We start from the raw sequence: 19,841 nt of genomic DNA, 5'->3' as shown, positions 1-19,841 counted from the left end.
CATGGACACAACAACAACAGACACACACTACTATTGACATTATAGACATTCTTGCATCATTTATCCTCCCTAACTCCTCTTAAGATCTCCTACTCAGTTATCCATCTTTTCCTCCCTTTCCTAACCCCTCTGTGCCCCCATCCCTATCTATCCATCCTTTCTGTATCCTGCCTGTACCCTCCCTCCCTTCTTTCTTTCCTACAGTGATTTTCCATACTAGCCCATTTTTATCATTTCTCTTCCCTCTGTGAATCGGACCCTTTTCTATCCTTTTCTAACCACTTCCGGTTTCCCCCTGTAGACGGCAGTACTAAGTCTCGTGCCGTCTACACTGCCCCAAAACACAAACGTAGAAGAAGAAGGTGCTGACGCTGAGACAGTATAAAATTAACACGTCATTTTCTTGTGCTCTGCGTTTGTCTCTGTCAAACATGGTCGACATAGGAAGGAGTCTTCGCCACGAACACTAACCTACGAGTCCTGAACACACAGCGTTCATATTTGTTTGAAATGGATAGTGTGGACATCAGAGACGTGAGTGATGGCCGCGCTCCGGCGGAGAAAGCTCCCCCCAAAAACCAGGATCTGGGTGCCCTGAGCCTGATAGGTAACTAGACATGATAACATGATGACACGGGTTACCTGTGGGATCAGCTTCACTTCTGTTTCAGCTCGCGAAACAACTGTAACGATTTAGTCAAAATTAACGGCAGCATGCCAGTAGCTAGCATGGCTCGTTCTGAGAAACACCAGTTGCTAGCTAACTAGTTGATTTAGCAGCCAGATACTTCCTGACTCCAGTGTAGCTCGTCCACCTGTGTGTAGCTGGGTGTGATGACAAGAGATTAAAACCAAAGCAAACTGATTTAAAATGAAATCCAGTTTCTAACTTGTAGTAACGTGTGTTTCTGTCTTATGCTTTATAATAATGTGATCTAGGTTATTAATCTCGTAATTGTGAACCTGTTTATACCATGTGTATGTCAGAATTGTGTTACAACAACAAACATGATGTGTTTTCTCCTGCCCCCCTCACAGCAGGAGAGCTCCTGTCCCAGTATGGATGGTACCTACTGGCTGTGACTGTGCTGGTCTACCTGCTCATCCAGCACCTGAGCAAGAGAAGATCCAGCCAGAGCTCCCAGAGCTCACCCCCACAGACAGAGCAAGGTCAGCACCAGTGTTTTTGTATTGTGCAGTGTGCTTTATAACAGTAAAAACAAAAGAAAGATGTACTTCCTGTATCATATTTCCTCAGTTCTCCAAAGTAACTGTGTCAGTGTTATTTTGGCCTCACCATTAAAAGATAGGCTTGGATTTCTTTCTTGTCTTAATACAACACTATTAAAGATAAGATAAGACTTTATTGATCCCACAGCAGGGAAAATTATTTGTTAGGCAGCTGACAAGAAAAACAGGAAAAAAGGATAAAGTACAGAAGAACAAGAAGTGTGCATGCAATTCAAGTACAAGAAAATGTGCAAGAAAAGCATATTTACAATCTAAGAAAGTTAAAGATACAAATTTATACAATGATACTGTGAGAAAGAAAAAAAAAATACTACACAGTTCCTCCACAGTCAGATGAAAAGTTAGGCCAGACCAGAGTACAACTAAACAGTTGAGTTGTACAGTCTGACAGCAGAGGGAATGAAGGACCTGCAGTAGCGCTCCTTCCTACACTGTGGATATCTAAGTCTGCCGCACTTCTTATGCGTGTTGTTATCGGGGGCTGTAATGATTCTTCCTGTTCATACTGTCTGTGAAGAGATTCCTTTGTAACATGACCTACTTCTCATTCTGTGGAAAAATGCTTTCTAAGGTTTAGTTGAGGCTAAAGTTAGGTTTCAGATTAAGTGGGTATCTTCCTCCTGGTGGTCATGTGCGGGGCAATCAAAGGTCATTACTTCAGTTAACTGAAGTTATTTTATTAGTTTTTATAACTGAAGACTCTAAAATACTATTTCTCACTATGTCTCATTGAGACTTACATACACTGACCCAAAACTCAGATCCCTTTGCTTTTTAAACACTTCCACCTCCTTTTAGATTTTAAATTGATAAAACTGCACACCTGGATTTGGGCAGTTTATCCCATTCTTCCTGGTAGATCCTTTCAAGATTTCATGAGACTGGATCTGAAGCGTCTGTGAACTGCCATCTTCAGGTCTCTCCACAGATGTTCTATGAGGTTTCAGTCTGGGTTTTGGCTGGGTCACTCACAGACTTGTCCTGAAGCCACCTCAGCGTTTTCTTGGCTGCTTTCTTTGGGTCATTGTTGCGTTGAAATTGGAACCATTGCCCCAGTCTCAGGTTGCGTGCTCTCTGGAGCAGGTTTTCTTCAAGGACCTATCTGCGTTTGGCTGCATTCATCTTTCCCTCTGTCTCTGTAGAGGATTTTGAGACTCTGTTAGAGTGACCGTTGGGATCTTGGTCACCTTGGATTTTGTCCTGATATGCAGTCTGAATTGTGGGACCTTATAAACACCAGCTGATCCCAAACTATGTCCAATCAATTCAGTTTGTCACAGATGGACTCCAATCACATTCTAGACACAGCTGAAGGATAATTAAAGCAAAAAGGATGCACCTGAGCACAGTTTGGAGGGACACGGTCTGAATACGTCTGTAAATTTCAATTTTAAATAAATGTGCAAAAAAATCTTAAAAGATATTTTCACTTTATCATCATGGTTTATTCAGTGTAGACTGAATGTCTGACTGTGCAGTGTAATTTGCTGCTTGTTAGTGAAGCAAAATGTAATGATTTATTTTTTAAATTTGTTTTTTTGAAGATGCTGCGTTAGTGGCAAGAAGACAGGAGGCCATGGAAGCAGCTCGGAGGAAGATGCAAGAGGAGCTCGATGCCAAAGCAGCCGTTTTCAGAGAGAAACAGAAACAGGTGCACGAGTGAAGTAGAAATGTTTGAAAGAAAGACAATGATGTGCACATAATGTGAGACCTGAACTGACTCTGGGATGTGTTGTCTTAACAGCAAGAAGAAGAGAAGAGGAGGCAGAAAATAGAGATGTGGGAGAGTATGCAACAAGGAAAGAGTTACAAAGGAACTGCAAAGCTTTCTCAGGTGGTTCCTTCTTTCATTCTCTTTCAAGTGATAAATGACAGAAATGTGCGTCACTGACAGGTGTGAAATGAGAAAGTCAGCCCTTATTTTAGTTTGATACAGAGATCATGGTTCAGTGAATTCATGGCAGCTTTAATAAAACATCGGTTTCAGTTTGTCCATGTGTAGTTTCAGTGCAAAACAAAAACTTGATGTTATAATCCTTCAGATTTCAGGCCTGGTTAATCTGGTGTCGTCTGGTTACTGGTGGTATCAGCTGGTGTGGTTTAATACAAACACGAAGCTCACTCATTGATGGGCTACTTTGTCAGAAATACAACAGAAAAGCAGCTGGTACATCTGTTACGCTGCAGCCAAACAAGCTCTTGTGTAAAGAAATCAGCTAATAATAATTACAACCATGTTCTGGTTTCATGCTGCACACAGCCTGAGTAGTTTTCCCCACAGTAGCTGGGAACCTTAAAAGGAGTCTGTTAGTCTGCTGAGGAGTTGGAGGTGTGTGTGTGTCATCTGCAACTCTTCATCTAACAGCTCCTGCTGCTTCCATTACTCTCTGCAATATTTTAAACTGATCAGCTGGCTTAGTAAAAACCAGCCCATGTTTTGACAGATAACATTACTCTGTTTGGTCTCAGCAGTTCTGATTTCTCTGACATGACTATGTAAGACTACATATTAGGCTGTAAGACTGAGTATAAAGTAGTGATTGATCAAAGGTTGTAAAGACTGTTAACCTCATTCACACACACATCAGTGTGTTCATGGTCAGAGTCCCTCACTGTATTATCTGATGAATTCATATCACTGCAGCCCCCTGAGGAGGCCAGCTCATCAACAACAACAGTGCTGAAACCAAAGACGGACAAGAAGACACTTCGCGGCTCTGGTATGTATTTGTGTGTACTGAAGCTTTAAAGGTTTAGCAGGTGAACAGGTGAATGAAGGGTTAATTATATGGTAGGTCTTGCTTTTGGTTTTTAAATGGTTTTCAAAAATGTCTGACACACTCTTTCATCTACTCAGTGTACCTGGATTTCATCTTATTTATGATGTTCATCTGAAATGTTGATATTTGATGTAATGTGCCAGAGTTAGCTTAAAGCTAATGAGCTGCAGCCTCTCGGCAGCTCACAATGAAAACACATTCACAGTGACAGAACAACATAAACTAGACAACACTAAACCAGTGTGTACAGATCTAAAAACAAATGACTGTACACAGTCCATCACCTGGTAGTAGCTAAATTAAACCATATATTTACATTTCAAATCTTTTGTATAGAGCCTGTGCTCAGTAATTGTATGTGTTATAAAAGAGGGATGACGAGCTGCTCTGTCTATTTAGAAAAACGTCTTTCCCACTTTGAAGTTACTCATGAATTCACAGAAAACCCAGATGTCCCAATTTTCCACCAGCCCTTAAACATAGCATGCACTTGTGGATCTGCATGAAGTTGAAGACCTGAAAAGGTCCACACATTTAACAATCTGTAAATAAATACAAAAGAATGTAACAGATATTCTTAGACATTTAGAGGATTTTACTGGACCATACCAGTGGTGCTGTGTATGTAAACGTTCCCTCTGTGAAGTTCCACGTTCCAGCAGTGTCCCCTTTCTTCTGTGTGTTTCTCAGATTACAGTCCCCTGTCTGGACAAGGAGGAGGCTCCTGCTCCTGGAGACCTGGCAGGAGAGGGCCGTCATCTGGTGGATGAGGTTAAAGAAGGTCAGAGACATTGGTCTGTATGCCCTTTGACCTCTGACATCCTAAATCACACACTGACTGACTGAACCAAGCTCACAATGTCACCAAGGCCACACTTTGTTTTTTTTACTTGCTCCATACTTCTGATTCTCTGCTGTTATTTACTCTATGTTCTCTCTGTGCTGTTGTTGTTACACATCAAAGATACTAGCAGAATACTGAATCATACATTTAAGAGGCCAGTGGCTAGTGGAGTTAAAAGCTTGTAATGAAGCCATTCCTTTAAATGGTACATAACCACTGGGTTTGGCTGATGAATTTCACAGTCTGTGTTTTTTTTTTTTCTTATATATTCTAACATGTTTATCAGTGTGGAACCACCACAGCTTTAGAGCTTATATTACCACAGCAACTGTAGCTGACGGCCGATGGTTAGTTACAAGAAATGGTACATTCTGATGACCCAAACATTTTGATCTATCTAAATGTGAAGGAGGGTACGTCTGTAGTGTTACACACATTTTTATGCAATAAAAATATGGTCACCAGGAGTTTGAATTTGTCCTGCTGGGAAACTGCAAACAGCTGAAGGTGGGGTGAAGGTGTAATATGCTGGGTGGGGTTTTTTTTATAAACACTTTGTAAGCTTTATTTAAACTTTATTCATCCAGGAAGTCTGATTGAGGACAAGAACAAATAACTTTAAACACGCACACAACATCAAAACATGCCGAGTCAGTTACAAAACTCATCAAGGATGAATTACCAACTGTGCAAAGTGGGGAACTGCACTGGGGCTTCAGATGCCCTGGAGCCCAAAAGCTTATAGGATAACTTTAAATAGCTGAAACCTGCAGTACTAATGCACAATGTGGACTGAAATGATAAGGACCCTAAGGCAGGCCCTGCTTTATTACCTGTCGTATCGTATGAATCGTATGAAAATCTAATTTTAAGATCCTCATTATTTCACGGCAGGACTGAAACCAGGTTTTTCAGTGTACTGGTTGTTCTTTGTGGCTCAAGGCAAAAAAGTCCCAGTTTCAGTGAGTCAGTTTGTTTGTGATAGTTTAATTAACTGCAGATTTGTGTCTGAATGTGATACACCACAGCACAATGTGAACCGAAATGATAAAGACTTTAAGGCAGGTTGTGCATTTTAATCTGTGGCCCCAGGTTTTCCAGCACAGGGATACTGGTTGTTCTCCTAAATAAGATAAAGATGTTGTGTGTATTCTACTGAGTGCACTATACTTGATGCACAAAGAGTGGGAGGAATTGGGGTCAGAATACACACACAGACAGACATAGCAATTAAAATCGTTAGAAATATGAATACTGACAGGCCCTCAGATGATGTGTCTCTAACTTCAGTTTATGTTACAGTTCATTCCAGTGTTGAGGTACATGTCTGTCCTAGTTCAGAGCTGGTGTGAAGAACTTTTAAAGCCAACACATCCTGTAGTCTGGTTATGTTGAACTCAACTAAGGATATTTAATATCTTAGCAACTTAGATGACAGACCTTATAAATGAACACTCAGATGTCAGTGGTAACCTCTGATCTTTTTACATAACTCACTGTACCTAGTGCTGTGGGTGAGTAATGACTGGAATACAGTGGTAAATAATGTTCAGTGATTTAAGAGTGGTGGTAGCAGTGTGAGCAGACAGAGTATCTTCATGATTCCAGTGGAGATAATACAGTAAAGTGTGCTGTGATTTCTTTCTTATTAAATGCTCTGATATAAGAAAACGATACAAACTTTATTTAAATTCAGTTTTTAAGACCTCCTCTCTTTCATCGGGTAAATGCAAACAAATCCCATGAAAAGTTCAAAACCACTGTTATTGTGTCTCTCAGCACTGTCTGACTTCCCACCTTTGTCTGTGGCTGTCGGCCTCCCAGCCTTTTGGCTCCTTATGAAGACATTAACCTTTAAAAACAGCTCACGAATACATTAATTCTTTTTATAGCTCGGTAATTTCCTAAAAGCGCTGGGCACTGTAGTTGTCAGCAAATGTTAGTGTAAACAGGAGGAAATAGTGCATTTGTAGGGGACTATTTTCAGCAGCTACTCACATTTGGTGGTGTAGTGAGTATTTCAGGCAGCAGCACAGTGTGTGTGGGACTGAGTCACAGTAAACAAACATCTTACACAGTGTAACAGACTGTCTCATTGATGTGATTTAATTGTTACTGGACAACAATGGAATTCACAGAGGAATAAAATCTATCAGGCTTTGGACACACACACACACACACACACACACACACACACACACACACACACACACACACACACACACACACACACACACACACACACACACACACACAGTACTTTATAGTAGGATTGAATTCATTGCTGGTTTGGGTCTGCACATGGGATTTGTTGACAAGAAGAAAAAATATGTATCACTAGCATTACACTACTAAACGCAGGTGCCTGCAGGTAACCAGACAAGTGAGACCCACCTGTGAGAAAAGCCAACAAACAGTTCACATAACACATACTTGATGTATATTTACTCTGATTCTCTTCTGAGTATAACCCACAATTTGTCACGGTTGGCTGCTTCATAACAGCTCAGGTGATGGTGATAATTCCCCTACTCTTAGAGTCCCAGTTGCTTTGTAGTCTTTGTGGCCTCTACACTTTGCGATCCTCTCGTATACCCTGCATCTGTGAGTTTACTTTGAACAGCCTTTATTGTACCTGATAATTTGTCCCAGACTTCCTCCCAAAACTTCCACTTGGGTTGTGCTGTGGTGGTAGAAAGGTTTAAGCATTTTCAAGTTTCGATCTTTTTCTCATTGATTTACATTCAGATTAAATTCAGTAAAAATAAAAACTAAAAGTAACTTTGTGTTGTTTTTTAACCTGAAGTAATGAAGACGTTGATGATCTGACTTGACTGATCTTAGTGTGCTGGGGTGGACAAGTGTCCTGACAAGGCTCAGCGTACCTTCCAGTATTAATGTTTGATACACCACATCAACAAGAAGCACAAAGAATACAAGGAAACAAAGTTTTGTGATCAATCTCAATGGCCTCTAGAGCTGTTAATGAAATGGCCTTTTTCTATAGGTTTTCTTTTTTTTAAATTAAATGAATAAATTATATTGCAATAATAAATTGTGCCCCCATCTGAAAGCCTGAATAGAACATACTTAATTTTGTATATAAATGATGCTAATGTTGTGCACACACTTGTGCATGAACACACACATAAAATTGTGCACACTCATGTAAGCAAAACCCCATGGTGGAAGGCATGAAGTTAAAAATAATTTTACAGTAAATAAATAATCATGCTGTTATATATACACTTGCATGGACATGAATGCGTGCACACCGTACAGTCGCGCACATGTGTGGAAACAGTAACATGACAGGAGAAGTGAGAGGCTGGCAGCTCCACAGGCAACACACATGGGTATGTGTGAACATGTTTGTTGCACAGTATGGCAGAAGAAGTGGGCCGAAACCACAGGGGAAGTGTATCTTTCACAATAACAGACTGCGAGTGTTGTGTTGAGGATGGTTTGAAGAGAATTTAACACCAGTGTGATCTAGTTCTTCAACTTGTAGCGTCCATTAAAAACCTGTGAAACCCAATAGGAGCCAACTCCTATTGAATAACTCAGAAACACAGAGAAAACACACACACACACACACACACTCTCTCTCTCTCTCACACACACACACACTCTCTCTCTCTCTGTGTGTCTCTCACACACACACACACACACACACACTCTCTGTCTCTCTCTCTCACACACACACACACACAAGAATGCATGAAAACCTTCAACTTGAAAACATGACTATCACTACAAGGTGACAACAGGAAGACCACAACCACAAGGGGGAGCTCGAGACCAGAGAACTGGCTGATAGACTTGCTGCGTTTGGGGACCTTCTACTTAAAAGTACTTTGTTGGGATTTTTATCCGTCGTGTAGCACAAAAGTGGCAAAACTAAATAAATAAAATAAATAAATTCCATGTGCCTCCCTTATGAAAAATACAACCCATGTTCTCAATATATTTAAATACATTATTTCCCCACGGGCCTCGGCTGTATTTTATTTTAATTTATGTTGTCAGGTTTAGCTTTCAGGGGCCTTCTACTTGGTAAAGCTTTGGCCAACTATAACAAATCTCAAACGTAATGACAGTAATTAATACAGAATAAAAAGATGAAATTGTATAGAAGTTGTAAACATCAGAATCAGCTTTTCTGGTCAAGGAATTTGACTCCAGTTTTCTTAGTTGCTTTCAATGTACTTACACACAGTACCAAAAACAAAATTCATGAAGACAGATAGAAATACACGTACGGCTAAAAACAACAAAACACGCGGCTACATAGTGCAGTTTAAATATTAGTGATATGGTTGTAATTATTATTGGGGGTGGTAGTGTAGTTGTTATTATAAAAGCTCTGCCAATTGTCCTCAGAGAGCAACCCAAGTTTTAGACAATTAGCTTCAGGTTGCAGATGTGTTCAGGGGTCCTGTGCTGCGGAATTTTCCCATTTTACTTGAACGTCACATCGTTAGGTCCAATGGCTCGAAGGGATTCATTCGACAGCCAGTCAGAGCTCTTCTACGGAAATTCCATTGGGTCAAATCAATGTTAAACCCTTCGCGAACAGCTATCTCGACAGTCTGACATCCTTCCAATGGCGAGATAATGGCGAAAATGGGGCCGCTATTCAAGGCAATGAAAAGAGGTGCTGCATTTGTCGGTTAGCGTTAAAGTTTGCCGATGGTCGATAGCGACGGACAGTTTGATGATCAGAGGGAAAAGCGACAGAGAACGGTTCAGGTGGCGGCTTCAAGGAGACTGCTGTGATGCTACGTAGGCAACTGGAAGAAAAGGGCTTTTCTACCATGAGAGAGTGTGTGTGAGCCCGGTTTTCTGGAGACACGGGAGCCCTGCGATCCGTTGTTTTGTTGTATTAGTTTAATTATTTTTTAAATTTTGTTTTATCGGTTTGCTTTTCATCGTTTAGGATACAGTGAGGATACACAGCGAGCTGGTGAAGTTTTGGGGAATGGCAGGTCGAAGCCGAAGAGCATGGTTTAGTGTTCTGCTGGGACTGGTTGTCGGGTTCACCCTGGCTTCCAGACTCATTTTACCCAAAGCGACCGAGTTGAAGAAAGCTGGACACAAACGAAAAGCAAACCCTGCCGGCTGTGGGTTGAACGGGGGACTTCACACGGAATACGGCGGAGTGTTATGGCCACCGCAAGATAACGGTTCACCGGTGACCGAGAAACCTGGCTCCAGGTCCAACAATTTCCTGTTCGTTGGTGTCATGACTGCCCAGAAGTACCTGAACAGCCGAGCCGTGGCGGCATATAGGTATGTGATGTGCCACAGAGGAATGTGCTTTTTTTTTTTTTTTTTTTTTACAATCTCTTACCCATCCCGCTTTATCTCTAACACGGAAGGTAACGGCCCACCAATCGTTATTCAAAGCTGTGGCACTTTAATGTGGCTTTCGCTGTAAGTCTACCTGGAAAGGAGCGATAAAGAGCCATTAGGCAGCTAGCTAGCAGCACTTATTACAGCCCGTTTTCAGCTTTGGTCAGTGGTCCGCTCTGGCTGCTACCACCCAACTTAGTTTTTTTTTTTTTTTTTTTTTTAAGGGGGAGGAGATAAATAATCATATATTATGTAGTGCGTGATATGTGGTAGTGTAGGTATTGATATGCTGAAGTAAAACAACCCAGTAATTTGTCAAAATCTGAAGTCATGTCCTCCTGGTTAACTGTTAACTGCTCTAAAATTGCCATTAAAACCCCTGAAAATCCGATTTCCCTGTAAGAAACCTTAAGTTGGGTAAAATAATGTCATCCAACTCTGACAGTCTCAGAGATAATGTGCACCTTACTGTAGCTGTATGATTCCATGTTTTTCTATGGCTGCACCATCAGAGGGAGAGATTCTGTTTTGTCTGACCAACAGTTCAAAACCTTAACATATTCAGTCAAGTTTTCAATGTTTGATCCCCGCTTGCATTTAAAATTCCGCTTTTTGAACAGTGTGTAGCTGGACGTTATGAGTTTGTACTGACTGACCCGCTGGCAGTCAGTGGGGCTTAAGAGGTGAAGCTGGACAAAGTGTGTCAGATCTGTTCTGATGTGCAGAACATGATATATTGGATGTGATGGTCCTGCATGAGGACTACAGGTCTGCTGAGACAGTACGCCAAAACCAGGGCTTCTCAAACCTTCTCATTTCAACATCTACCTGATAGAATCACATCAGAGATCTGACTTAGTGCTGGGATTTCCTCACTGCACCACATACAGAGTCCTACTCAGCCTGAACCTGGTGTGGTTCTGCACTGATGCCACATATTCAAGCCCAAGGAATAAACTGGTGTCTTCCTCAGAATTAAATACAGGTACAACTTAGAGAAACAGATACCTACAGGTATGTCCATACTCTATGATGAGTCTCCCAATCTGCCACTAAAAAAATATATCCCTGAAACTCTTTTTTCCTAATCAAGCCCTTTTTGTTGCTTTGAGCTCTGTTTTTGTTAAGGGTCGTTTTTGAGCTTGATCTCTATAGAACTAGGCTACAGTATGTAGGCCTACATCATGCCATCATTTATTTTCACAGTTCACGGTTGGTTTTTGGTTTGATAATATTGTTTTGTTAAATTTAACATGGCTGTGATTTCCCCCTTTTTGCATGCAAGTTTAAAACTGTTCCAGCAGAAACCACTAATCAGTTTAAACACAAATGTTTTAATGCAGACATATGTTGCAGTGACTAGAATCAGATGTGACTGTATGCATCAAAGGGCTAAATCAAGCATTTATGGAGCTCTTTAAAGGATATTTCAAAATATCAAGAAATGTATCGGGTATTGTGGCAAAATTATTTATAGGCCATATTGTCCCCATAGTGAATTTGATTTTTAAATCTCTCAAGGTACATAGAGGTAATATAGAATCAAGACTAAGAATATTGTCAATTTAATAATGAATGTTATAAATGTAAGTTAATTCCTCCTCGGTTTCACATTATTATGTGGGAAAGGTAAAGATTCCATCTCCATTCATTTCACTTTCAGATCAGACTCTCTGGTCATGACCTCAGTGTGTTGCAGAAAAGGCATTCAGTTGTAGAAGTATCTGATAACAAAAGCCCAGTCTGAACTCCATTAAAGTGTTGTTTTTAGAAGTTAGAATAATTTTACAAAATACAATAAAGTGTAAGAACTGCAATTTGTTTTTATGCAGGTATCAAGGTGTAGAAAAGGGTACTAGTGTTTACGCCAGAATAATCCTTTAAGGGCTCCACAGAGTTGGAGTCAAGCCTAAACCTTCTTCCAAGACTCTGATGCCAACAGTTCCATTGATGTTGTGCAGCAGAATGTCGTCTAGTTAAGGTCTTTCCTCTAGGTTTCTAGTTTCAGTGAGAACCCATCTGCACTGTAAATGAGAGAAAGTCCATCAGCACTCAGATCAGTTGTTTATTTTGTTGGTGTTAAACCTAGTAATTCCACTGGATTCATAAGTGTAATGCATAAAGTGAATGCTCGTTTTAGGTTTTAATGGAATTATCATGTGGGCTAGGAGGGAACCACAGGGACAAATAGCACTGACTCTCCATGACAAATGTGCTTGATAGCTTTTGCAATGAATAACAACAGTCTGTAATGTTGGATCACCACCACATGCAGTGTATTATAGTGAACAGTACTGTGACAGAGTGTATCCATTGTGACACTGGCAGAGGACTGCAGCTGCTGTGGATGGTCTGCTTCAGTTACGGAGCATTTGTACATAAGAGGTTTCACTCCTCAGCTTATGGAGAGATGATGGTTTAGCATGCTCACTGGTTTTGGGTGAGAATTTTTCCTCCTGTGTTTACTACTAGCTGACACCATATATTATTATACATGCTAAGCCATTTCTAACTGTGCATCATGAAACCTCTGGACCCACAAGGGTCACCTAAAGGCAGCCAACTGCACTGTAATATGCATAGAACCACTTGAGCATCCCACATGTGTGTCTGTTTCGGGGCTATGACTATTTTAACCCTTTTCTGACTCCATCCATTTCTGTGTCTTAATGTGTTTACAGGACCTGGGCACAGACAGTTCCTGGTCATGTGGAGTTCTTCTCCAGTGAGGGCTCTGACACCTCCATACCCATTCCCATAGTGGCTCTGAGGAATGTGGATGACTCGTACCCACCCCAGAAGAAGTCCTTCATGATGCTCAAGTACATGCACGACCATTATCTGGACAGGTACGAGTGGTTCATGAGGGCAGATGACGATGTCTACATTAAGAGTGAGAAACTGGAGAGCTTCCTGCGCAGCCTCAACAGTAGCGAGGCCATCTTCCTCGGCCAAACAGGCATGGGGGCCCGGGACGAGCTGGGGAAACTGGCCCTGGAGCCTGGGGAGAATTTCTGCATGGGGGGTCCAGGGGTCATCATGAGCCGCGAGGTCCTCAGAAGGATGGTACCCCACATCCGAGAGTGTCTACAGGAGATGTACACTACCCATGAAGATGTGGAGGTGGGCCGGTGTGTCAGGAGGTTTGCTGGGGTCCAGTGTGTGTGGTCCTACGAGGTAAGATGGTTTCATTTTGTGTTTTTTTTTAACATTGACTCCAAAACACATATTTCAGGACATAGAATCACAACTGGATTTTGAAACTTTAAGGGTGTTGAGTTCTAAACTGTCTACACCAGAGGTGTCTACATCAGACTGTGACTTGAGCAGACAAACTGTATTAAGTCAAAGGGACAGGTACATGTTCAGTGTTCTGTGAACAAATGGAAGTTAGTGATTGTTGTTTGGCCTGACCAACACTTATCGACAGTCAGTGAGTGCAGCAGCAGCAGCTGTGACACACAGCTCATGGAGGCAGTTAAGGTGCTTTAAAACCCACAAAATTCACACAACCTCACAGCATCAAATCTGAACACAGCAGATACATGTTTTTAGATTCAGTGTGATTATATCATTACTTCTGTTGTCCTTCAGGAATATATATCCGTGAATCCAGCCATAGATCCATCTTCTGGTATCTAATAATGGTAGTAGTAGTAGAAAAAGAAGCCTGTGGGGGCTTTGGCTTTTGTCTCAGGGGAGCCTGCACTGATCTGTGCTATATAGGGAGAAGGCAGTAGTTGGGTGAATCTTGTGTTTAAACCAGGAACATGATAAGGGGCCTTTTATCCCTTCGTGCATTTTGTTACAACTTGAGTCTGTGTATGCGACACAGGTTGTGCTTCAGTAGAGAATAGGAAGTACCCAGACGGTGAATTCCATTAAAGTAGAACTGAAACCGTAGGTGATAATTACCTACTTTCTGCTCACAACCCGATTCTGTGCTGTGGACTTAAAGATTCCTGTAGTATCTTTAAGTCTTTAATGCATACCATTTAACACGATGACTGCCTCATCCTATGCCAGTAAATGACATACTCAGGTTCTGTTGACTTAATCCAAGTCATGTCTCTCTGGCTGCTTGCTACATGCTGCGTCACAATCATGATACAGAGAATTCTTTGTTGAATATAAAGTAATTCTACACCACCACACAGTTCACACTGGAAAATGGCCATAGCTGAGTTGACTCAACTTCACTCTGACACAGTGTAAACAAAGCTGAACATTAGAAGCCTCAGTATAAGACAATTTACTGCAGGAGTGTTGTAGGAATGTTTTAAAGGGAGTCCTTACATAAATCTGTTACGGAAATGTTAATCAGTATCAGATGAGTGCTTCTCCAGTCGTCAGTGACTGGAGCGACCCGAGGCGCTTAACATTCACTACACACACACACTGAAGTGTAAAAAAAGAAAAAAAAAAAGAAAAAAACGTGAACATGGCGGTTGGCTTGTCAGTAGTGTGGTATTGCAGTGTTGAGGTTATCACAACAGCCCTAGCAGCTACTATGGTTCACCAGGAATTAAAGAGAACTGAATTAGGCAAATAATAATGTTGTAGATGTCCTTGGGGTTTGATGACTCCCTCAGCCATCTTTAACAAAATTTGTAACAGAATGGAGAATTACATTGTTCCTGTCACATTGGAGTCCTGAGAGGCTCCATTGTGACAATTTGAGGCACCTTAAATGTTTAGATTCTTATCCACCACGCAGTACCATTAGTGAGGTGTCTGATCGATGTCAAATTCACTCTGCCGGTAGAGTCATAAAGAACTGTCTACTCCTGCAACAGATGGTCTGGTCCCTACAGAGCCCTGATCTCAACATCAGTCAGATGTGAGATATGAGTCAGTCTGTGATTACAGGCACAAGCAATTGAGAAATCCCAAATCCACAACCCGGAAAGAGGACAGACAACACAGATAAGAGGCATAGTCAAGCACATCATTGATACGTAGGAGAAAGGAACAAGCACAATAGAGAGACAGGCACAAACAGGCAAAGAAGGAAGAGGCTGGTGCTCCTGGAGGGCGGAGGTCCGGATCTAAAACATCATTGGCAGACAGAGGACAGAGAGGGCCGATGATCCACCACAGAGAAACTGGAGTGAAAAGACAGGACAGGGACTACAAAAGGGGAGAGAGAGGGGAGAGGAGAGTGAGAGATAGGCATGCTCTGAAACAGAGGGTTAGGGTGATGCAGGGGTTTTCAGTAGGTTTACAGTAATCTTGTTTGCAGGGAAAACATGGGCTACACTGTGAGCAGCAGCCAAAATAGGTTGATTGAGACTGAGACCAACTTGCTGTAATGATAACAGGTACAAGGAAGTAAGTAAAGTAATTAAAGAATAAGCAATTAGCAGAATGTTAAGGCAAAACATGAGTTGTACGGTTGGATTCAAAGGGCCTCAGCAGAGTCAGACTGAAAACAAAACAGCCTGTCTCTGTGATGTCTTTAAAGTATTGATCAAAAGAGCAGGTAGGATCAAACGTAACACTGAGATTCTTGACTGTCAGACCCTGAGAAATCACACAGTTGTTGATCAATCTGATGTCTATTTCAGGCCAGGCCAATGACCAGTATCTCAGCTTTATCATTATTTAGGAGCAGGAAATGACGTGGCATCCAGTTTTTATAATTTAGCAAAACATGAGGAGAGAAAAACAGGGCCAAGAACAAAACCCTGAGGTACTTCGCACCTCTTCGACCATCTAGTTTTAACAGTTAGAGGCACAACCAATCAAATCATTTATGAGCAAAGTGTGAGTAGATAGTCATGTGATATTCATAAAACCAAATTTGAGGGTCTTGCTGGGGCTGGAGCTTTCAATAATAGACCGGTCTGTAGGGCTACCTGTAGATTACATATTAAATGGAATAAGGTACCATATATTTTTTTGTAGAAAATTTTGGTGGCCCTGCACACATGACAGTGTGGGGATACAGTTGTGATTACCTTAGATATTTTGTTTTGTAGAGTTTTATCAGGTGCTTTGTGGGAAACCTCACCATCACCAGTGTAGGGGATGAGCCAGTGTTTGGTTTGTCTGTTCTGGACCACTTTAGAAACATGGCGATGCAACATGGTGGGCTCTGTGGAAGAGGTCCTGCTCCCTATACAGATATGAAGGGCTCATTGTAAGCTAACGAAAACACAATTCTTGATTATACACTAATGAAGACGTCCCTGTGTATATTATATTACATTTCTGCCAATAGATCCTACGGTACCCTACACACTGGTCCTGTAAGTACCTGTACTTGTACCTATATAAAATTGCAGTGCCTGTTCCAGTAGGATGAAGGCCCTCTGCTTTCAACAGGTCAGGGTGGCCTAAGAAAGAAGGCCAGTTTCCAACAAAACCAAATCCCTGTCCTCCACAGTAATGAGCCAGCTGGTGGTTCAGTGAAGTAAGTGGTTCAATAAGGTTAGATGTTGAAGGACAATAGGATAGCCCCAGAAGATTTTCTTTTTACTGTAGTGTTTCAATCTGCTTTAGACATGATTTTCTTTAAAGCTGGAGTCAGAATTGGCCGGACCATCCATTTGGCTGCTAACATCCAAAGCTGAGTGATCAGCCCCCCTGGAGTCATCATTTTGAGTGCAGCCAGTTGCAGGTTTCAGCCGGGTAAAAGTGTCTTGTTGGATTTTATCAGTTGTCTTCCTGTTGGATAGTGTGTGTGTTTGAGCAGAATAACAAATCAGAGACTGTGTTCTGCGTAACTGAATTGTGACCAGTTGTAGGCAACCATAAGGTCACAATGATCCTTGTTTCTGTGTGTTAGTGCTGACCCGTGGGCTGCCCTCAGCCCAAGTCAGAATAGCATTTCATTGGCTGGTACACTGCGTCCTTCCTTCACTATTGTGTGATGTTTACACAACATGGTTTTGTTTTGTTTTGTTTAGATAGTGGCGCACAGGTATGTTATTTTTCAAGTGGTTTGATTGCTTGCACATGAATCTCTCAAAGCACACAATGCTCACTGTTGACACATGCTGTCACAAATACAAATATTAAACTCAATCAATCTACATACGCTATTAGTAAAGGGTGGAAATAACCTAAACTGGCATGTGTTCAGTTCAGAGAGAAAAGTACATATGCTGTGAGTGTTTGTGTGAAAAAGGAAGAGTGTCTCCTTCACACTCAAGTCTTCTTCCTCAATGTGAGGTTTAACTGTAGTTATGTTATTCAACAGGCAGCTGAAAGAGTTGCACTGTGCCAGCTGGATTTTATGGCATGTAGTCACTGTTGAGACTTGTTCGAGAGTTGTCATTGTTGGCCGTGAGAAAAGTTATTAAGACAACTTCTAACCAAACCAACTCACCACTGCAGCCCCATGTTGGGACAGAGTTAAAAAAGAAATGCCGCAGCCTTGTCTTCAAAGGAGAGTGTGTTTCTGTGTGTACTCTGGTTGAGTGTTTTCTCCATCCGACCTGTTTTATGACATGTCTAGACTCGGCTGTGCCATAGACCTGTTGCTGACATGACTGGTCTTCACAAGTTTCAGAGCTCTTTGAAACTATTGCAGATTGTGCAGCAATGTGGCGGTTTAATGAAGTAACTGTATGAGATGACAGAAAGTTTGATCTCTGAATGAATGAATCATCATTTTCTCAGCTTGTGTCTGTTCTGTAAGACAAAAGGGGGAGATGTATTCACAGACACTGATGCACAGTTCACCTTTTTAGACTTCAAGATAAAACTCAAATGTTGCAGTGAGCATAGACACTAGTGAGTAAACAGTATATAGTACAAATTCTATTGATAATTGTCAAATTATCTATATAGACATAAGGAAAGAACACTTTTGTGGGACAAAGTGTCTTTATTCCTTTGACTTAAAGTCAAGGAATGCAGTGTTTTCCTATATAGCGCTGAATCACAGATTCACACAACACAAATCCATCATGAAATGTTAAATGGACTGGAAAAGATGAGAAACCAAGCTGCTGTCTCAGTTACTGGTGAAGAACAAACTGATTAGGCTGAATAGGTTTTGTTTTTAGGTTTTTTACTACTGCCTTTAACTAATAAAGTCACATCCTTTCTGACAGATGTTTTCATTAAACGTGTTTGATCAGAATGATCTACATGCGACCCATGAGAGCAAAGCTCCCTGTTAACTCCTCTTATAGTTCTGGACTGTTTTCCAGCCTGTTAGCCTCCACATCACATCAGTCATAGGAAGAAGTATAAATCTGAACTTGGTCGGTCCATACAGCAGTCTATCAGGTTAAAAAAAAAAAAAAGACATTTATTTACATTTATTTCATTTATGCTTAATGTATTGTTATAAAAATATGTAACCCCCCCACTTATTACCCCATACCCAGGAGAAACGCTGGAATGTATGAGTAATGAAGTAATGTGTTAACTTACTGGATTAAATTGCTGACAAAGACTACACAACAACATGTGACTCCTTGTTGCACAGTTGCAAATGGACTGATACATGGTTTTGTTTTTATCTCTTTTCTCTCCAGCATTTTCCACTAAATGTCCTTAATCAGTCTCTACCAGCAAATAGACAGTATTTAACCTTGTGTGCCAGGTGATGAGATTGGATGGTTAGTGTGGCCTGATTGCTGCCTATCACAACACATGCAGAAACTTCTGTGCCTCTACTGCAAACTCAGTACTGTGCTGTGACCGACTGATGACTATGTCATCGTTTCACACTGGATGGAGATGCAAAATCAAGTGTTCAGTCCATTAGTGGCCATTTTCACCTAAAACCTAATACCTCAGGATGCTTTTTTCCAGTTCAGTGAAATGTGCTTCAGGTAAATTTCAGACAGAAACACGGAAGAATTGTTACTGTTCTTGCCCTTGTCTCTGACCATGGTGAAGATGAGGGTCATCTTCAGCAGCACGGCCAGAAGAGGGTGGCAGGCCTGCCGCACTGTGACCATAAAGGCCCCACCTTTCTCAGTGTGTGCTATATGAGTTTGTTGCCATGGTAGCCATGTCCCACTGTAATGATGGAGAGTTGTTGTGGAAGAAAACATCTCTTCTGAAACACGAGAGCAGCAGCTCGAAAAAAAGAGTTCTATATATAGAAACACAGAATGGTTCTTTTGGTTCTGTCACCGTAGCTTGGTAAAAGCCTTACAGTGTGGAAGGGTCTATCCCAACATGCATTGTGCCAGAGGCATTTAGAGATAGACAGGCAACCCTGGATTGGGTGCTGGTGCGTTTTGGTGTGAACACACAAACACATTTAAAGCAGCTTGATATTACATACAAGCTTCTTTTTGGATGATCAGATATTTTTGATAACCCTTATCGATACACCTCAGGTCTGTGGTAACTTTCCAAAATTGAAAATCCGTCATTCACACCCACTTCATGTTGTGATTGGCCAGCTGTGTGGACGTGAGAAAAGAGCCAAGGATTGAACTTCTCTCTCTGGCTCTCTTTTATTATTTGTTACACAACTATTTACACTACGAACGACTCCCTGGAGAGCCCCCTGTTTGAAAATGTGGGCCATCATCTCCATTTTGAAATGATATCGCGTTTCCTCCCGCTCTGTCATGGTCAGCTTTTCACTCCACCTCTGAGGGTGCCTGTATCAGGTTTAAACATTTTTGAGCGTGTCC

The 19,841-nt window shown here is 41.4% G+C and overlaps 2 protein-coding genes across 3 annotated transcripts in view; both read left to right on the top strand.

The window, feature by feature from the left end:
• Window positions 1-361: 361 nt before the first annotated feature.
• selenos (selenoprotein S) lies at window positions 362-7,129 on the top strand. 2 transcript variants are annotated; one of them, XM_041041973.1, is made up of 6 exons: window positions 362-607; window positions 1,042-1,170; window positions 2,796-2,902; window positions 2,996-3,085; window positions 3,896-3,971; window positions 4,722-7,129. In XM_041041973.1, the coding sequence occupies exons 1-6, from the start codon at window positions 511-513 to the stop codon at window positions 4,799-4,801; spliced, it is 579 nt and encodes a 192-aa protein (XP_040897907.1). In that variant the 5' UTR covers window positions 362-510; the 3' UTR covers window positions 4,802-7,129. The 2 variants fall into 2 exon arrangements, with proteins under 2 accessions (XP_040897907.1, XP_040897899.1); XM_041041965.1 differs by having other exon boundaries at window positions 1,039-1,170.
• A 2,324-nt stretch (window positions 7,130-9,453) lies between these two features.
• The window catches only part of chsy1 (chondroitin sulfate synthase 1), a 60,863-nt gene continuing 50,475 nt past the window's right edge, over window positions 9,454-19,841 (top strand). Inside the window, exons 1-2 of the mRNA XM_041040425.1 lie at window positions 9,454-10,167; window positions 12,912-13,407. Coding sequence (XP_040896359.1) covers window positions 9,857-10,167; window positions 12,912-13,407 — 807 coding nt within the window. The 5' untranslated portion in view covers window positions 9,454-9,856. The remainder of the gene's footprint in view (window positions 10,168-12,911; window positions 13,408-19,841) is intronic.

The sequence above is a fragment of the Toxotes jaculatrix genome, chromosome 1, assembly GCF_017976425.1.
Source record: "Toxotes jaculatrix isolate fToxJac2 chromosome 1, fToxJac2.pri, whole genome shotgun sequence".
Taxonomy (NCBI): domain Eukaryota; kingdom Metazoa; phylum Chordata; class Actinopteri; family Toxotidae; genus Toxotes; species Toxotes jaculatrix.
Note: the sequence above shows the minus strand (reverse complement) of the source record. Positions and strands in the feature narration are given on the sequence as shown.

Excerpts from the sequence above, each read along its gene's own strand:
- selenos (XM_041041965.1), top strand. The coding sequence starts at position 511 with ATGGATAGTGTGGACATCAGAGACGTGAGTGATGGCCGCGCTCCGGCG. Across the intron at positions 1,171-2,795 it reads ACCCCCACAGACAGAGCAAG|ATGCTGCGTTAGTGGCAAGA; the intron begins GTCAGCACCAGT and ends GTTTTTTTGAAG. Across the intron at positions 2,903-2,995 it reads TCAGAGAGAAACAGAAACAG|CAAGAAGAAGAGAAGAGGAG; the intron begins GTGCACGAGTGA and ends TTGTCTTAACAG.